Raw genomic sequence first — 19,429 nt, forward strand, 5'->3', positions numbered from 1 at the left:
AGTAAATGCATCTAAGAACATATATGAAGGACACCAGACTAGAAAATAAATACAAAAATTGACAAAGCAAGGAAGTTTTCTGAAATAAAACTTACCTTTGAGCCATCCAAACTGATTATCCTATAGACATTTCTTGTGCTGTCATAGAAGTAGGACACAGTAACAGCATGCTTGCTGGTGGGAACCCAGTTCTTCTTAGTGTTTGGGTCAATCTGGAAGACGTGAGCTCGGGTGCTGTAGATGGGTTGTTCCCTGAAGGATAGAGAGTAAAGTCATGAATCCAATTTGTACGTAATATCGTTGCACACAAGTTATCTTCCAGTTGTGCCCACTAAGATGCACACATTTCACTTTGCATGATAAATTTTTCCTAAGAACTTCTGTATTTGTTGCCCCGTAGAGCAGATAAGTGCGTTAATACACATCTGCAAACAAAATGCAAGCCTTCTAAGGCAAAAATCAGCTCCCAACCGTAGAGTCAGATAAAGACAGATATCTCTAAATATAGATTCAGTCCTGTCCCATCATCTCCGCAGCCCTTGCCCTTCATCTGTCCCTTTAAATAAACTGGCATTAATATATGTGTAACTTCATCTCATTACACTGCACACTGAAGAATGTGTATGACTTCAAACCCCCATCTTCTCAAAAACCTTTTAACACTCTGATTATTCTAATCAATTTACAATTTATTTTCCCTCTGATCATTATCAGGACACACAGTATTGCACAGAAATCTAAAAATATTTTAGTATCACTATGATGGTTCTCCATTTAAATTTAGGTACATTTTAGTGACAAATAGATTGCTGTATTCTTCAGGGAATGTTGCCATCAAATCCCAAAGATATTAAGTACCAGAACTTTAAGTTGGATTTAACTTTTTAGGTTTTTGGACTCTCTTGTTTTCTCCCATTGCCAGGATGTGAAGAACACATCCTTTGTTCCTGCCCTCATCTCCTTTTAAGAGGTAAGCTTTTAATACATTTTTCTGCCCAAAATAACAGCAAAATTAAAAATTAGGACTTTGGGTACTCATAGTCTAAAGGTTTCAATCTGGCCTCATTGCAAAGGAGTACATGTGAACTCTTAGAAATAGCTTTACTACTTGGCAGCAAGAACAGCTGAGACCAGCTGCTTTCAGCAGGAGAATCGTATTACCCAGCTGGGAGTTAAGGCTCCCTGAAGCTCATCCTGCCAGGAGATGTGGTGTTCTCCTACGTTGGGTGTTGGAAGAAGTGACAGGAAGGACACAGAACAGACCAAGACAGCGAAACAGAGAGTTTCAGTGAAAGCTAAAGGAGAAGGAAGCCAGGCCAGGGGAATCAGTGCACATGCTAGTCCTCCATACAAACGTCACTGAACACCTCAGCTAATCAACCTTTACTCAAACTTTTTGTAGTTCCATTATCCAGACAGGACATGATGTCCTACCTGTCTGGAAGTTTCAGTTAATTCAGTTGAAGTAGTACTAGCTACAGGAGTATTAGTTAAATAGGAGAACAGTTTATTTTTTCCCTTGCTAAGTGCTCAGATAATTAACATATATTTAAAAATATAATTTCATATATATTATAGAATATATGTTTATATATTAAAAAAAAATTAAATCTACTTTTGCTTATACAGAGTTGAGATAGAAAGAAGAGAACAGCTTTAAATATGAAAAAACAGTCCTGTGAAAAACCTCCTATCAGTTCCCTACTCTTCCCTCTCCTCTCTTCCTCTTTTAGCTTCCTCTTTTCATTCTTTCATTACCAGAAAGTATTTAGTATTCATTAAAGACACTAATAGGAACTAAGACAAGAACTCATCACTAATTACAAAAAGAAGTCATTCATTTTTCCAGAAATATGCTGGTGCTGAACAAAAAGAAAAGAAACTAATAGAATGCCATAGTAACACACTTTGACTATTAGAAACATCGACTCAGGCATGGCAGAAACATTAAGGCTAATACACTGCTGTTCTTAATTTGCTTAGACTGCAACATTACAATGGTCAAACACAACCTAAAAAGAAGTAAGTGCTAAGTCCTTCTGGACTTGAGAGGCAATGTGAGGACTGAAGAAGGATGAGAATTACCGCTTAAGCAGGCAGAGTCACACCAGGTTTTTTCAACATCGATGCAGAAATCCATTCATTGATACATGATCAGTCCTAAGCTAGTCTTAGAAGAAATGTTGAATGAACAGAGTTTTCAACCACTCTTTCCATTTTGACACCTTAACACATCCTTTTCAAAAAAATGCAGACTACCGAATATAAGAACATAAGGTTTCATTTTTCCGTATCGTACACTAATTAAAGCTTTCACAAAAGAAGCTTAAGTTAGTACAGAAGGTTAGAAAGAACCTTCCTTGCTAATCCATAATTAATATTTGCTTTTTTTTAAAAAAATATATATTCTTCGACATGCCTGGCACTTCCAGATCATGCCAACACTAGTGCTGAAGATCTCCTTCCTCTTATTTCTTTCCCCACACTGACGTTTACCATGACTCCAAAGTAACTTCCACTGCCATAATATCTAAACTTTCTCAAGGCTGGGATTCTGTTTAGGTACTGTAAAAACAACAAGGCTACTGAAAAGAAGGTATGAATTTCTACAGCATTAGTTGATGTCCTACCTGCCTCGCTTTATGGTGTGTTAATGATGCTAAAAATATTTTTTAAATTACACACCCCTCTCCCTTCCCCCTGCATACTGGGCTAAATTGCCAGGGTTTTGGTAGTCAGGGACTGCCCTGTGCAGACACAAGAACAGACCAGGATCTGCCCCAGGATTGGGGCAATAAACTAAATTGAATTAAATTTCCTGAATCACAGTGGTTTTCTTGCACATGACATTTCCTCCCTGCCACAAACACAGAAAAACAGAGATAAAACTTTATATAACAGCCTCTTGGATCCCCAAAGCATTCAAATACACCAGAAGTTTTAAATCTCTAAGCAGACTGATTTTCCCCAAACAGTAGGACAAAAGGGGATGAATCCACAGGTCCAGTGTGATGGGGTCTTCCTACTCAGCTCAGCTTTGGTAGCTCTAAGTAGCTACCGAGTAATGAAAAAGTCGATGAGAACTAATGTTTATGTCAATCATTTCCACAATTTCTATTTTCATGATATGGATCTTAAAAACTCCGAAGTGCATTATCCAGGCTTACTGGTTTTGATGCACATGTAGTCCACATACAAGACTGTTTTCAAGACAAGTCCAACAAAATGTGCCTTGGAAGTCCTTTTCATCACATTTGCAAGTTGCAAACAGGGCAAGATCCCACCCTTCAGATTTCAGTCTCAGAGTTTCAGAGGAAGATGATGCCCTGTGCATTCAAAAACAGGACAACATCCCCATGCTCAGAACTGGAGTACAACTACACTCCAAGTTACCCACATCCACAGCAGAGACTGGACACAAGGTGTGCTGCCCTCAGCCTGTGGCAGCCTGCACACTCAGCACACATGCTCTGGCAGCCCTAAGGACCGCAAACTCTCTCGGCAGGCATCACATACATGTTTTTCCTGGCGATAATCCTGCACACAGCGAGTTCTGCGCCTGTACAGTATCTGTCACCCAAGGTAATCTCTCCCCATAACAGACAACATGAACTCTCTGCATGATTTCTCAGGCATTTGCTGATTATCCTCAGATTCAGGACCTTTTTGCTTTTTCAAAATAACAGCATACCAAGAGCTTTCTCCCAATGCTCTGCTACGGTCTTGAAAAATACTCTCCCTAGCTTGTTTTTAAAGCTGTGGCAAGCTTTTGTTACTCTAAGGAGTAGAGTAACTTGAGCTTGAGGAGAGATGCCTGAAAAGAAATGAGGAGAGAGATTAAAAGTGCAGCTATAGTCAAAACTGATTTGTCAACTATGGCATCCAAACACAGACAATGGCTTCTCAAAAGTCTGAGTCAACAAGCTCTGCAAACACAATTCAAAGCAAGAGAAAAACATAGAATTTCCCTTATTCCTATAAATGCTCTTAAGTCTGATAAATACTGTATACTCTAGCTTGTGGGACAGTATTGCCTAACATCGGCTTCTTGTTGTATGGAAATTGCTCTGAAATGAAATCTTCTTCTGGACAGAAAGTGACTGATGATTGTCACCTTGAAATAAAAATTAAAATCATAAAGTACTTGAAAAAAACATACTCAGCATACTTGTGAAATGAGTACATCTTAAGATTTTGCTTTCTATATTACATACATAAAGTAACAACTTTGATGCCTCAAAACAAGTTTTGAGATAGTGAAAAAAGTGGAAGTTAAAATCGAGCAACCAGATTAAAATCTCTCCTACGCCACCAGTTGTTTATCTAATTTTACACTTACATTCTTAGACCTGCTTTTGCTGTTATGTTTTGGGTTTGAGTCAGGTTTACGCAAGGTCAGTAAAAGCTTAGGAAGTTGTTCCTAAAAAGCTTGGTAAGTTTTCTGTATTCAGTTAGAAGTTCATACATATATGCACCTATTTACCTATAAAGTTCAACAGCTTACTTCATAGAATATGTTCTATAGCTACATAATGCTGCACACAGCAGTGCCTTCAAGCTGTTTTCTAAACTGTTTTGTTCCTGTTTAACATTTAGTATTAGATCTTTACTCACTTCTGAGTTAGCACACCATCACAAATAATACCAGGAAATTTTCAGGATTTGAAGGCAGAACAAGTAAAGTAATTAAAAAATACATTTATCTTTGCCAATAACACGATTACATGCTGTACATTAGATTTCCAAGGATCTGAAGTTTTGAGCAACTAAACTGTTTCAGCTTGAAACCAGGTAACACACCATACTTAACGGACATAAGATGCAGGAAGTCAAAAGGAAATCATTTAGTGATCTGCTAATATTTACATTTCTATGAAATTAGTGTTTTGTCATGGGTGATCATGAGACAAGGCCTTGCTGACACACCACAAGACAGCTGCCAGGCCTGACAGCTTAATCAGCCTGGCCAGCTCCAACGCTTTGCTTTTCCAAGGGTTAAGTTGTAGCCTGTTTTTTAACATTTATTTTTATAAATCTACAGTAGACATTTTGATGCCCAGTATTGTCTATTTTTACGAAGGAAAAGTTCAAACCCCAGCCCATAAACTCTGCCCCTTCCCCTCCACTGTTGCCCACCCTACAGCTTCTATGCATCTTCATCCATCTTCTTTGCTCATTAGCTCTAGTCTTAAGTGTAAACAAAGAAGTTTCAAAGATGGTAGAAATACAGACCGTAGTCTGAATTAGTTCTAATTCAATCAAATTACAGATCAGACTTTGAAAATACAGAAGAACTATTCAAACACCAGATTTTTAAATTTCCTTAGATGTCAAATAACTTCAGAAGATAATGGCAAACCCCATACTGAACTGATGAAACAGCTTCTAACATTAAAGCATGTATAAATAAGCAAAGTCCCCTGGAGTCCCCTCTTAAACTGCACTGCACAATGGTGACACTAATGTTAAACGGGCTGTCATAGCTGGTTTTAGAATTCAAATAGACTTACTAGCTTTAGTCCAGTGAACAGGAAATCACAACATGCTCTAAGATATTGTCCAAGTTGGAAAACACTTTTTAGAACTGGAAATGATTCTGTGATGGGTTCATATAACAGTCCCTGGAAAACAGCTTACAAGAAAAGACTCCAGAGCACTGGTATTATTAACAGTGAAGACAGATAATTAGATATAGCAGATATACCATGGTACCCATTCCAGTGGAATGTGACTCAGGACCTCATACTCATCCAATTTTACACCTGCATCATAGAATTGCTGAGGTTGGAAGGGACCTTTAAGATCACCGAGTCCAACCTTTAACCTACCCTGACAAAAGCCACTTCTAAACCATGTCCCTAAGTGCCCCATCTCCCCTTTTTTTAAACACCTCCAGGGATGGTGAATCCACCACCTCCCTGGGCAGCCTGTTCCAATGCTTAATAACCCATTCAGTGAAAAAATGTTTCCTAATATCCAATCTAAACCTCCCCTGACGTAACTTGAACCCGTTTCCCCTCGTCCTATCACTTGTCACCAGGGAGAAGAGGTCAGCCCCCATCTCTCTACAACCTCCTTTCAGGTAGTTGTAGAGGGTGATAAGGTCTCCCCTCAGCCTCCTCTTCTCCAGGCTAAACAACCCCAGCTCCCTCAGTCGTTCTTCATAAGGTTTGTCCTCCAGACCCCTCACCAGCTTTGTAGCCCTTCTCTGGACACGCTCCAACACCTCAATGTCCCTCTTGTAGCAAGGGGCCCAAAACTGAACACAGTACTCGAGGTGGGGCCTCACCAGTGCCGAGTACAGGGGGATGATCACTTCCCTAGTCCGGCTCACCACACTATTTTGTATCATCCCAAAGACACAGCATATCACATAGTTCCACACTCTGTTTATTTAATAAGGAGCTGTTGGTGATGATGGCAACCCCTTTTCCTCTTCTTTACCAAGTTTTGGGGATGTTTTTTGAAGTACTTTTACAAATAGCAGAATTAATAAAAATTGGTCTAAAGCAAAATTCTAACCCACAGTTGAACCTCCAGTGTCCAACAAAAAGAAACTTCCCTCCAAAACCTTCCTGCATTTTGGGGCAGAATATCTGACCCAAGAGATTCCTCTGTGACTATTAGAACTTGAGCCCTTGCTCTTCCAACAAGCACTCTTTTCAACATGTCTCTTTATTTTCATAAAATTCTCAGAAATCTATTATCTTTGAAATGTCAATGTCCCTACAAAGACTAGTTGAAACGTGAGAGCTATTCAGCCATGAGGGGGAAAAGTTGCACTCTATTTGCATCCCTTAAAACCCTAGGCTTTAAAAAAACCAAAAAAACCTCACAACTCAACATCACTAAGAAGTATGTGCAAAATACATATGTGTACAGCCAGATGCAAAGAATACAGTTTTATACAAGCTAGGCTAAATTTGACACCTATAAGTAAATAACAGAGAGCTCTAATGAAGTCAGTGATTATAGACTTTCATCAGTAGAAAACTGCCTACTTATGATTATTTGTATCAATGAATAAAGGTTTTTGTATGATACACGAGGCAAGTCAGGAAAGCAGGTAACTTCAAACTGTAGGGCAGGAAACATTTCTGAAATCGATTCCTTCTCATAATGTTTTGGCACATCCATTGATGTTGATGGCATCTTTATGAGCATTTAATCCTACAAAATAGTCCCATTTAGGAAAAAAATTAACCACTCTGTATGTGCCAATCTCAACTAAATGCTCAGGAAGCCCAAAGATGAAACTTTCCGGAGGGGGAAGGGAGAGAAGAAAGGCAGGGAGTATCCTACAAGCAGGCACTGTAAGACAACTGCAGACAGCACTTACAATTTATAGTCATCATATAAAATTGCAAGAGCTGGCATTAACATACCTGGGGAAATAAGGCTCTTGCTATTAAACAAACAAACAAATAAAAAAAAACAAACAAAAAACCCAACCCCAACCCAACCCCCCCCCCAAAACATAATTATGAAGAGCAATGAGAATGTTAATTTAAACTCATTCCTCTTCTGTCTGAGCTTCCCATTCATAAGAGACCAGTGAAGGATAGTAGTTATTGGTAAACTGTAGAGTAGTAAAGATCTTCTTCCCCAGCACAGATTTAAAACTAACTGTAGTACAGCCTAGAGATTATGGACTTAAAACTTTGTAACATCAACAGTGTGGAAGCTGGCAGAGTTGCAAATCACAAGGCAAATCAGTGTCCTGGTTCCCACTCTCCACAGAGGACAAGAAAAGCCAAGGGGCAATGAGTTTGTTGTCAGGACAGTGGTGGTGGCAGGACGCAGGCTCAGGAGAATGGAGCGAGTCTCAGACCAGGACCCAAGCGACCTGGCTCTGATCCATCTTCTCAGACCTACCTTCTTGCGTCATTGCAAGTCATTCATTTGGCCTGACCAACTCTTTCCTAGCACTCTCCCTCTTAGAAAATACACTTCTCCAACCTATTTTACCAGCACTTCTGTTCAGGCATCTCACTGACTGGGAAAGCCCTACGAAACATTACGAGAAAGGGTTCCTTAAACATCTGTCCCCTAAATATTTGTCTCTGATACTCTTCTTTGTCCTGCTTGTCCTTCATGGCCTTAATGTCACATTCATTTTGACATGCTCTGATCAGTATTTTTTACATAGACACACACATTATATATATACCTCAAAGATATGACAAAGTGTGTTAATAATATAGTTGGTCACGAGTTCAGTTGGCATACTTTAAGCACACCAAACAAAGAGATTCTGCCCTCAGTATCTTGCATTAGGAACAAACCCCTTGCAGCCATCCTTGGCCCTCACCCTATCACAAGGCACAGAAAATGCACAAGCACTCAGAAACCAAGAATTGTCTTTTGTCTCATCTCATCTTCAGATGCCTAAAATCAGGCAGGGAAGGCTTTAATGTATTAACTTATAATTAATGAGATTGATGGAATAAATTATTTTAGTTGGTCAGTGTTAACTTCAACGCATGACAGATGTTTTAATTTGTTCCTTCTTTTAATTTCCAGAGCAAATTTGAGATATCAGTAGATAAGACTTAAGTGAATTCTCTAGTTGCATTACTATTTCTCAGAATATACTGAAAAACTGACAGTGTCCGCTTATTTTCCTTCAAACAAGGAACAGACAAAAATTCATCCACGATACAGTGGTATTAGGTGGGTCTTACTAAATAATGGCCACATCATCTGCAAAAAATCATGTTTTGCTTTCTCACAAATTGGAGAAAGCAAAAACTGAAACATGAAAATGTACACACATTCTTCAGAGAAGGAACAGGACATAGTGCCCAGGATTCTGCAGTAAAATTCAGCTTAGATGTGAGTCACAATTACACCTGTAGCTCAGGCATTTCATCCTGCCATCTAGGTAGTCTCTCAATAGTTCCTCATCCTTGGCATGCTGAACCTCTGCTAGAAGTCTGCCTCCGAACTGCACAGAACAACTTGCAGTCTAGCATTGCAGTTTTCTGGGGCTTCCAAGATGGTAAAGGCATTCCTGCTGAGCTCGAACAAGCAGAGCCAACGTGCCCTCAATGTCCTGATCAAAACAGAACATGCTAAATTACATTTTCCAGTTAAGATGCAAACTTCAATGTTTTGAATAAAATAGATACTACTTGAAATTAAGTCTTACGTTCTAGAGTAAGGGGAAAAAAAACACCAAAACTCTACAATTTTTGGTGTCATGTCAGTGAACATGGGACTGCTTACACTAAAGAATAAAAAAGATACCAAGAGGATATGTAGTCCGTAATTAAAAAGGAAGAAAAATACATAAACATTGGATTTGTTTTCACTTCTATAATTCTGTGGGGTTTTAAGAAACGCCTGTCCTCCAATGCCCCCAGCTATCACACGCTGCTTAAGTCTGCAGGTAGGCAACCAGCTGAAGTTTTACAGAAAACATCCACACCGAGAATTTGTCACTGAATACGAAAGTTCCTCCAACAGCTGCGTGAAGGTCCATCTCTCTAAGGCTTTTCTTTTTCGCCCTTCCACCCAACCTTTAAAAGCTCATTTTCCTATTGTGGGTCAAGTGAAAACCTTGAGAGTCAGATGAGATAATATAAAGTGTATTGCCAAGGACGAGTACTCAGCTTTATCTTCATGCTTTTCACTTATTAAGTTGTTACAGCGATACAGGCACCTTCATGATTTTTCTAAGTACCTAGGTGATTATGTCTCTAAATAGTGCAGGTAAGTGGACAGAAGTATCTCTGAATTAACTTTTACCTTAAATTTGTTTTTAAATTACAAGATTGGAGAACTAATCAGCAACTTTTAATAACTTAAGAGCAGCTAAACTATCTTAAGTTGGATTTTAGGATAGATATTTACCTATAGTAAACATTGATACAAAGTTGGATTTTATTCCTGGATTTTGCTGTGTCCAAAAATTCTTGTCAAGAAAGGATTTCTTCTATCTTTATGACTAGACAATTAAGTTTAAGATGTATAGTTATTTTCCACATCTAGTCACTGAAAGTGTTAACCAGAAGCAAGGAGAAAAACAACCTAAGGTCAGATTCTGTTCTATGAACGAAAGAACCCCGGAACAACAGGCTAAGGAGACATTTCTGAAAGTAGTCTAGCTGCTAACATTCCTGCAACAGCTCTTACATATAGTAAACTAAGCTAAGATGCAGCTGGAATAAGAAAGAGGCACGCAATGGCCTAAAAATACTCATTACCCTCTATTCTATAGCATGGAAAAGGAACTTTGCCACACTGGCAACACACACAGAAATGAGAAAAATGAAGCCTACACAGCACAACGTAGCAAAGGAAGAAGTGTCATTCATATCTGTTCGGAAAAAAGTTTAGAAAGGTCCAAAAGCAATTGATAACCAGGTTTTCCTTTTAATTTCTTTAGTTCCTTGATAATCTCTGTACATAGGCAATCTTTCCTTTGCAATCTGCATTTAAAATCTCCCATGCAACAGATCTGTGTGTCAGTGACATTACTCTTACAGAACTCAGGGAAATATTTTAAGGGAGAACCTAAAGCAGCTTAACTGTTCATCTTGAACTTCTCCTGTTGCTCGGCACAGCACTTTACACACAGTCATACAACCCCTAAGTTACAGTGTCCTGAGCTCTGCGCCACCAATTTTCTTGAGTTTAAATAAATAGACATTTTCTAGACATGGTCCTCACGGACAGTATCTGTAGCCTTCAGAATCAATAAAAGACCTACAGGTTTTTTTTGGGGGGGAGGGGGAAAGAAGAGAAAATAGAGAACCCCTACACCAGCAGAACAAGCACAGGTCTCCGAACACAGAAGCAGAAAGGGCAAGACCACAAACTTGCTTTGGGATCCAGGGATGCTGCTGCTGAGCCAGGACACCACGCTCAGCTTTACAAGCAGGCCCAGCAGCTCTCTGCCTTCCAGGGCAACAGCGGAGGAGGATGAGGAAGAAGGCTCCAGACAGGACAGAATTTTCAGTCTCCTGCAACCTCCAGAATGCAAGTCTATTCCCATCCAGTGTGTTCTCCTTGTCACATTTCACAGACACCCTCAAGTTAGTTCACAGACTCTTTGAGACCTAAAGTTCAATAGTTTCCTTTGCAAAACAATTTTCAGTTTGTGAGAAGGTCTGCCACTCAGAAATAACTAATTAGACCAACTGATGCTGACTAAACAAGGTGAGAATTATGACAAATCAGATGGGGCCACTTAGGGGCTGTTGCTGAGGCACAGATGGGGAAAATCAGCACCCTGCGAGCACATGAAGACTCTTTGACGTTAATCGTACTGTTTGGTGGGATACAAGACATAAGACTGCGTGGTAGAAATGCCACACAGAGCAGCACGTTCAAACAATCGACAGGCTGAAACTACTTGCTTTGTCACGACATGAAAGCGCGAGGCTGCCCAAAACCCAACACCCTGTGTTCTAAAGTTTGGTTAGAGCAATTTAGCAGCTGTAATGAAGTCCCTCAGCAGCACTGACAAGTGTCACAGTGCACAGCTAGCGCAGCAAGAAGGAACCCAGAACAGAGGGTTGGCATTAGGATGTGCAGTCATGCAGAGCACTGAAATAATAAGAGTGGCAATCCTACACCAGCTTAAGTTCCATAAAACATGGCAGAGTTCAAATAAACAACATAAATACAGTATTTGCTAATTTAACATTCAATGTGATTGTGTGCATTCCCTCAAGTGTCATCATTGCCTATGATAAAAATTTCTGTTCTGATGGCTGTATTTCACAGGTACGAGGCAACAGAGAAAAAGCTGGGGCATTTGACAATAGAGACCGATGAGAAATTTGGAACCTAAAAAGGAATAGAAGGAAGACAAAATCATAGAACCAATTCACCATGTGTATCCACCAAGATAGTCAGCAATTATATGGTAAACAATGATATAATTTAAAAATTAGTATTTTTAGATGATGTTAAGTTTAACTGATGTTTTTCCAATCACCTTTGAGAGAAACACTCAACTAATACTAGTCATGATTTTGCTATTCTAAAGACTAGATCTCTCAGCAACTTGTCAACTACAGAAAAAACAAGGAATACGTACCTTCCTTACTTATTATGAGACACTTGGAATTTGTCTCAAACACATTTCTGCAGCAAAATAAGGCTTCCTCACTTGGCACCACCATCTTTAACAACCCCTCCTTGTAATACTTCTTACCAGTTTTCTTACATTACCCTCATTATTGACTTTAAACTTCCATTTTGCTTCCATGTAGGTCTTCGTACAGAAATGATCACACCTCCTTACCAGTTCTCACCCCATCAGGCAAGTCTACCTCACCTTTTTCTGCATCTCCAAGTTACTAATTTTGACATGCCTTCTACATGTGAAAATGCTTTTTATTTTAGTGGGCCTGGCACTTGTCATTCCTCCCATTTCCAGATTAAGACTCATAAACCCTTTATTTAACATTAAGAAGTTGTCAATTAACAGTCAGTTTTTAGAGCTTTTACACTTAACTCTCAGAAATAAACACCCTGAAATAAATCATTACCACAACCTGCACTTTGTCTGCACACACCTCAAAGCTGAAGTCATGGTTCCACCACCACCAGCGGAAGTATCAGAACTTACAAATGGATCGAGTAGAATAAAGCAGGCTGAATAAACATGCATTTCATCATTATCACCATCAACTGATCTTCAAACAATTTGCAATCCCATCCAGACTGCTACAGCTGCATGCTAAATTTCAAAAAGAATTGCTGGTCCACATCACAAGACGAGAACTGGATTATTTCATTTGTTTCAAGGAACTGAATTAGACTCCTAGAAAGGTAAACAAATTAATTTTATATTCATAAGTAACAAATCAATTTGAATCATCCCACTGAGCACTGCAGGAGCTATAAAGCCTCTTTAATTCACTTTGAGTATGCCATTACTATGCCAGCAAGACCCTCCCTTCTGATAACTTACAGCCTAGTAAACACTATTGAATTTTAGAAGCAGTGCTTGCATCTACATTGAGCTGTAACTGGAAGTGACAGATCTCCGTTTCCCTGATCATTCACACCATACATATGCCAAACACATTGTGAGACTCCTCCTAAGGCAGGGCACCCAAATACCATTCTTGATGGGCCTCCAGAGCAGTTTGCTTATCAGATCACTGGAGACATTCCCAGGATGGCTGCAAATCCTGTTTCCTCCGATGACTTGCCTTGCACCGTCAGGCAACTTTCCACCGTAATGGTGAGATTCACAACAAGTTTTTAAACGTACCAGTATGACCACACACTGTGCATGGAGCAATGGGTGCCCTTCACGGCCCGATACAGAGGCTGACATGGGAGTAGGCACATAGGTCTGCACAGTAAGTGCCAGACAAAGGATTCTATCAAGTGCTGTGCCACGGGGACCGGCCCCAACAGCTGAAAAGGAATGGCCAAATCTGAACTAGGCTGTCTCACTGATGAGCAGCTCATAGGAAAGATGACTGTGCTGGAAAAACTATGGCTGCATCAGTACTACCCTTGGGTATTGCTAGACAAACATGTAAAGAAACATTTCTTCACTGACAGCCCATGCACTTGCTTTGATTGCACTGCTGGAGGATGGTAAAGCCAAAGTATTATGTGTTAGTTGTGCTGGAACTAGATTATCAACTACCTTGGCAAAACCTGCTTCAAAATACAGTTTATACGTCAGAAAGGCACCTACAATGACTGTAGTTCTAACCCCAAGACAGCAGGTAGGTATCAGGGCTTTACCCAGATGGAAGTTACTTTACTTGTTGGAAGTGCAATTAATCACAGGAAAAAAATCAGATCTCAGGAAACTGTGCAGCATTTTGACAAACTGAGCAACAAAATGCACACCATGCAGTTTGTGCAGAAGTGTTGGCCCAAATGCTGGTGTGGCAGATAAAACTGGAATTTTCTTACCTATTTCACATGGAATTGGAATTACCTATATTAGAGGCCTATACTTAATAGTTCAATAAAAATATTCAAGCAATGAACACACGCTACCACAGTTAGGAAGCACCTAATCAAAGATCAGGTACCAGTGCTCGTTAACGCCTACTTACTTATTTCAGTATGACCTTTTTTTATGAACATGAATGGTTTTCCATACATGGTACCTGAATGAACTGGTGGGGTTCAACGCATTCAAAACCTAGGTACAAACTAAGAACGAGAAAAGCCTCTCCCACCCACTCCTTTGCAGAAATAACAGAGTAGATATTAAATGTAAGAAGTCAATCCCTAGTGTTTCTGTATCCATGAAATAAGCAGAGGCCAGAAACAAGCAGGTTTATTAGCTACTTACAGAATGCTTGCATTGCAAAGTCAGGTTTGAAGAAAGCTGTATTTTAAAACATTTTACTCATGTATGCTGAATGTCGTATAGTCTTCCCAAACTGGAGCACATAAGTGCTCATATGGTTACTTTCAAAAGAGGCTTAACTAAAGCATCAAATAGAAGACCATGTAGCAGAAACTGCCATTTCCCACTCTCTACCAGGTTTTGTGTTTAGCAGCTGAATACATACTATGATATATGACTGCTTAACCTAGTAAATAGAATGCCATGAGTAGGAGGTACTAATACCATACTTAACTACAAAAAAATCTCAGCATTTACAAGCAAATGAAGAGGAACAGTTCTTTAGGAAGATGAACAGCACACATATAAGACAAGATGATTTATAGCAAATTCTTTTATCTGCCAGTTAAAGTTAAAAGCATCAGTTTTAATCATGACTTAATCGTGACTCTGTAAAGTTTGATCATGACCACTAATTTCCCAAACCTCTAGCATACAAGCATATTAGTTTATAAACATAATGGTATCTGAAACCAGAATTCTTGTCTTTTTTCTTGTTTCTAATGGACTTTGTAAAGGTGTTAGGTGACAAGCAGGTCACCATGACTGTCCAGTTTCAATAAAGATTAACTGCGATTGTGCCACTCTGGTTAGGGGTATTTCTTTTTCAGCAGAACAAAGGACAATTCTACTCACGGACGAATACTAGCTGCATTTTTTGAATGTGAAAGACGAAATTTCACTTTGTGATCGCAACGAGCAATGCTAATCATAAACTGTGTGTTATCATCAAGTTCTTAATAGTAGCACACAGTCATGTCCTTTGCCGCAAAACTGGTATTCACATGAGGCAGCATTCGATGATCTGGTTTTCCAAAAATTGGTTAACTTACCCACAGTCTGAATTCATCATTCTATCTCACCCAATATTTCTACTCTACAATGAGGAAGCCAGCAGGACTTGTACAGGGTGAAGACAAAACTCTGTATCTTATTAACTGGGTAAATTCCACTCATTCTTCCTGAGGGACTTCAGAGAAATATTACCATATGCAAGTTGCAGGATCATCAAGCCAGCAATTTTTTAGGCTCTAAATAGACTCATCAGGATTTGCCCAGAGCCATATAGGACATCAAATCATCATCTATTCCAGGTTCCTACTACATAAATAGCATTTTCCAAGGTTGCAGAACTGTTTGGATGGTTGGATTTTGTAAAACCACTTTGAACTTGAGCATGGTGTTGACAGTTAATAGTCTTCCTCAACAGAATCCTCCTGACAGGCTGTTCAACTATTCTTTTCCAAATGATTACAGAAACCTATGCAACACCCTACACGTTGCTCTAAGTGACAACAAGGTCCTCTGAATCAGTGAAGTCTTGAGCTTTACAAGAACAATAGCCAGTGGCAGAAGTAGCAAGACAAGACAAGCAAGAAGGTGGAACGGAAGGCAGCCTTTACAAGATCTGGGTTTGGGTCCTAAAAGCAGAATTAGTGCAAGTGATTCCAGGATTACCATGTCCATCCCTGAGCTCTCAAAAGCAGCAGTATTCTTTAAATCTAGGACTTAAGGTCATTAAATACATTTTCATACTAAGTAAAATTGTTCTTTGTAAGAACAACTGGGGAAGTTGCAGATTGTTTCCCTAAGAATTTCACTCCAGAATAATATTAAATCTCAAATCCTACTAATGATAAAAGTAAGTCACAGATGTTATAGAAAGGCCCCTGTAATGCCCATCAATCCATCCCGTAATAGAACTATTCCAGCTTTTGTTCCAACCTGATTTTTAAAATTCACAATTAATGCGGACAAAAAGGGAGGATTTTTTTAAAAGACGTATCTCCCATTTAAGGTCACCAAATACGTAATTATTAGTAAAAATGACCTCAGATCTTGAGTGGCCCATTAAGATGTCAGGTAACTTATGGAATTTAGTGCTTACATTTCACAGAAATCCCATCGAAATGGAACATTACTTAACAATGTGCTTTAGCACCTGTGTCTTTTCCCACAAAACTTCCTAAAGATCCTGGGAGTTTTACTATTGCGCATAGCCAGAGACGCTGTCATCTGAGCTGTGCAGTGCTCCTCAAGGATCAAGCCTACCTAGCACTCGAATCAGCAGGACATCACCCATTCCCCAAGCGCTGCCAATCATTTCCTGGTAGGAATCCAGTTCCTGCATATGTCTAGATGCAGAGAGCTCTGGATGTCTGGGTAGTAGGCTTGCTAAAGCAGACAGAGGAAATCCTTCCATGTTTTGTAAAAGAACAAGAACAAATATTGACATGGGAGGGATATATACTCAGAGGTTGAAAAAGCACTTGGAAATCAATATCCAGAAGCTGAAAGCAAATTAATCCCGGAGAAATTGTTCCTGTCCAATTGCAGGTTAACTCTTTTAGTCACACACCAGTCAGTGAAAATACAGCTAATGCAAAAGCACAGACATTCTGGTTCCAAAGTCAGATGGCCAAATAGCTGCTTAGGACCTCAGTTACTGCATGCAATGATTTGACAGCAGAGTTACACAGCATATATTATTCCATAAACTTAATTTTGTTGGCATGGAAAAGGCTTCATACCCTAAGAAGCCCTGACATGTCTGCACACTCCACAGTGAGTCGTGTGGAGAAAACACTGGTTTCTCCAATATTACGCTACCTTCTTTTAGATTTGCGTGCAGACAAGCCAGCGGCAGCAGACTGTGGGAAATGAAGCGGAACAAGAAGTAGGAATTGCGAGAATACATGTCAAAGATTATTTATTTCACCAACAATTCACTGTAAAGTGTTGACCATTTAAAGCTCATTCATCAAAACTCAAGAAAGATTTCATTATGTGTGCTGTTAGAAGAATAGCTTCAAGATTAACTACATACTATTTAGAGAATAAGTAATTTAAAAGCATTTTAAAAACCCCAAATTCTAAATCCCGCCAATATCACCTATTATGTTTTTTACTATGAAAGACACTATGGAAAGGAGAAAAAAAATGCCATTTCTCAACAAGCTGAGACTCAACCTAGTGGACAGTCTCAAAAAACCCACCCCTTTCCAGACCTGAACTTCAAAAGTGAGGACCAAACTCGGACAGGGATAGCTCTGAGTCTGGATCTTTTTGAACACTTCCTGACAGAATAAACAGACACCGCTGTGGCAAAAGGTATGTCTATCCCACCTGTAATGACACTTCCCTATTGGCAGCCCCTGTATTTGTACCTTCATGCAGTCAGATAGGTTACAGAACTGATATGGCTCACTGCACAAATGTTTGTGCTGCAGCAGACAACAGCAAAAGGCAGCCCCCGTCTTCTGTTGTTCCCACTTTTTGGTGCCAAGCTCAGTGAAAACTTAACAATCAACGTGTTGACAAAGAAGACAGCCACAAAGATCAACAAAAGAGTGCCTGAGAATCATTTGCACGTATATAGAGGAAAAAGAAAAACCTGAGAGGAACTATGTATTTCAAGTTCTTCCCCCTTTATTCACGTAAAAGCCATTAGACAAAATGAGTAATGCAGACTGCTTAAGTTAGCTAACTTGATATCTGTAGCTAAAAAATAAAATAAATAAAGCATGACTAGATACTGGAAATGTCAATATATGCTTGTATCTGTCAATCCAGCATCACCTATTGCATGTTTAAACAGTGTCTCCCTAGACTAATTTTTTAAATGCTGACTGGCATTCACCACTACTTGCCACCAGAGAAGCGTGTCAGAATGCAGTGTGCTGCCAGAAGCATATCTGTGATGCAGTTCCAGAAAATCAATACAGTATTCAAACACAGTGCCATTACTTTGCAGAAAGGAGACGACAACATTAATACCGCTACCAGGGCTCTGTGTAGATACAACAGAGATGAACACTGCATTGTGCAAGGCCCAGGTGGAATAAAAACCACAGCTCCCTCTAGCCTCCTCTCCCCTCTGACCTCCTCATCTCCCTGACCTGAACAGAATACTAATTTTGGTGGATCTCACACAGCCCAGCCTTGAAAAAAATAAAAACTAAAATAATCGCAGCAGAATGGGGAAAAGAAACCTATTATCAAAATTAGATCCAAAAGCGGATTTTTCATAGTGCAATGCTCCCACACTCCTTGTCCCTTTAAGACTGAATACATCTGAAAAAGTCTCACAGGGAGAACAGCACAAAACCCTGAGCTAGAAAGCATGCTCTAGCAAATTTTTTTTACAGAAGGCTTTTCCCTAAGTAGGGCTTTTAAATACACATTTCAACCTAACATGGTATCTGTAGAAAAAAAAAAAGAAAAAAAAAGAAGATGGACTGAGTACTCTGAATTTTGTTTTTATTTTACATAATACAGAATACTTTGTCCCTTTGTTCATTGTTACAGTTTCCTGTTACTAAGACTATAACCACACACATGGGGAAGCATGAGGTTTTTCTCGAGTGCAGGACTGTCTCAGATACAAAGGGCACATTGTTAAAACACAAGCGCACTTAATTTCTGTGTGCATACATATATACATATACTCATGTGAGTTCCGTTCCAGATCGGGTCTCAGCTTCATTGGCTATCTCTACACCACACACACTCCCTTGCGAAGCGCCTCTTAAACGACAACTTATGGACTAGAAGAGACATCAGCTCTTGGTAATTACTTTGGGCCTCAACAGTTTCAAAATTAAAGGTATCTAAAAGAATAGAAGAATTACGTTTCTAATCTGCATGAAGTGTTTGCATTCTTTAGATGGGCGAAATAGTTACTGATCTGGAATACACTGGAGAACCATCGGCTCAGCTGAAGTGATGTCCCAGGCGCCTATATGAATGAGAAACTACTAGTGAATTAGTGTTACATCATGAGGTAACGCTGTTCTCTTTGTAGTACACTAATGCATAGATGTAGGTTTGGAAAGCTGTGATTTAAAGAGTGATCAGCTAAAAGCTTTACATCAAATTACAGGGTTAAGAGTCAACATAAGAATAAATGTTTTCCAACAACATGCCCATAAGAGTGATATCTGAATTCTACTTATTACTTTTACTAACCAGCAGGCAGAAACACTCCAATGCCAGTTAGGTGTCATTGACTCCCCTAATAAGAAGTGTTAGCCTGTTACAGTATTTCAAGCTATTGCAATCTCTATGGCTTTGAGACCGCATGCTTCC

General features: G+C 39.4%; 1 protein-coding gene across 1 annotated transcript in view; it reads right to left on the reverse strand.

Moving 5' to 3' along the window:
* HOMER1 (homer scaffold protein 1) overlaps nucleotides 1-19,429 on the reverse strand; it is a 101,035-nt gene that overhangs the window by 76,622 nt on the left and 4,984 nt on the right. Inside the window, exon 2 of the mRNA XM_063320804.1 lies at nucleotides 96-252. Within this exon, the coding sequence (XP_063176874.1) occupies nucleotides 96-252 (157 nt within the window). The remainder of the gene's footprint in view (nucleotides 1-95; nucleotides 253-19,429) is intronic.

The sequence above is a fragment of the Chroicocephalus ridibundus genome, chromosome Z (assembly GCF_963924245.1).
Source record: "Chroicocephalus ridibundus chromosome Z, bChrRid1.1, whole genome shotgun sequence".
Taxonomy (NCBI): domain Eukaryota; kingdom Metazoa; phylum Chordata; class Aves; order Charadriiformes; family Laridae; genus Chroicocephalus; species Chroicocephalus ridibundus.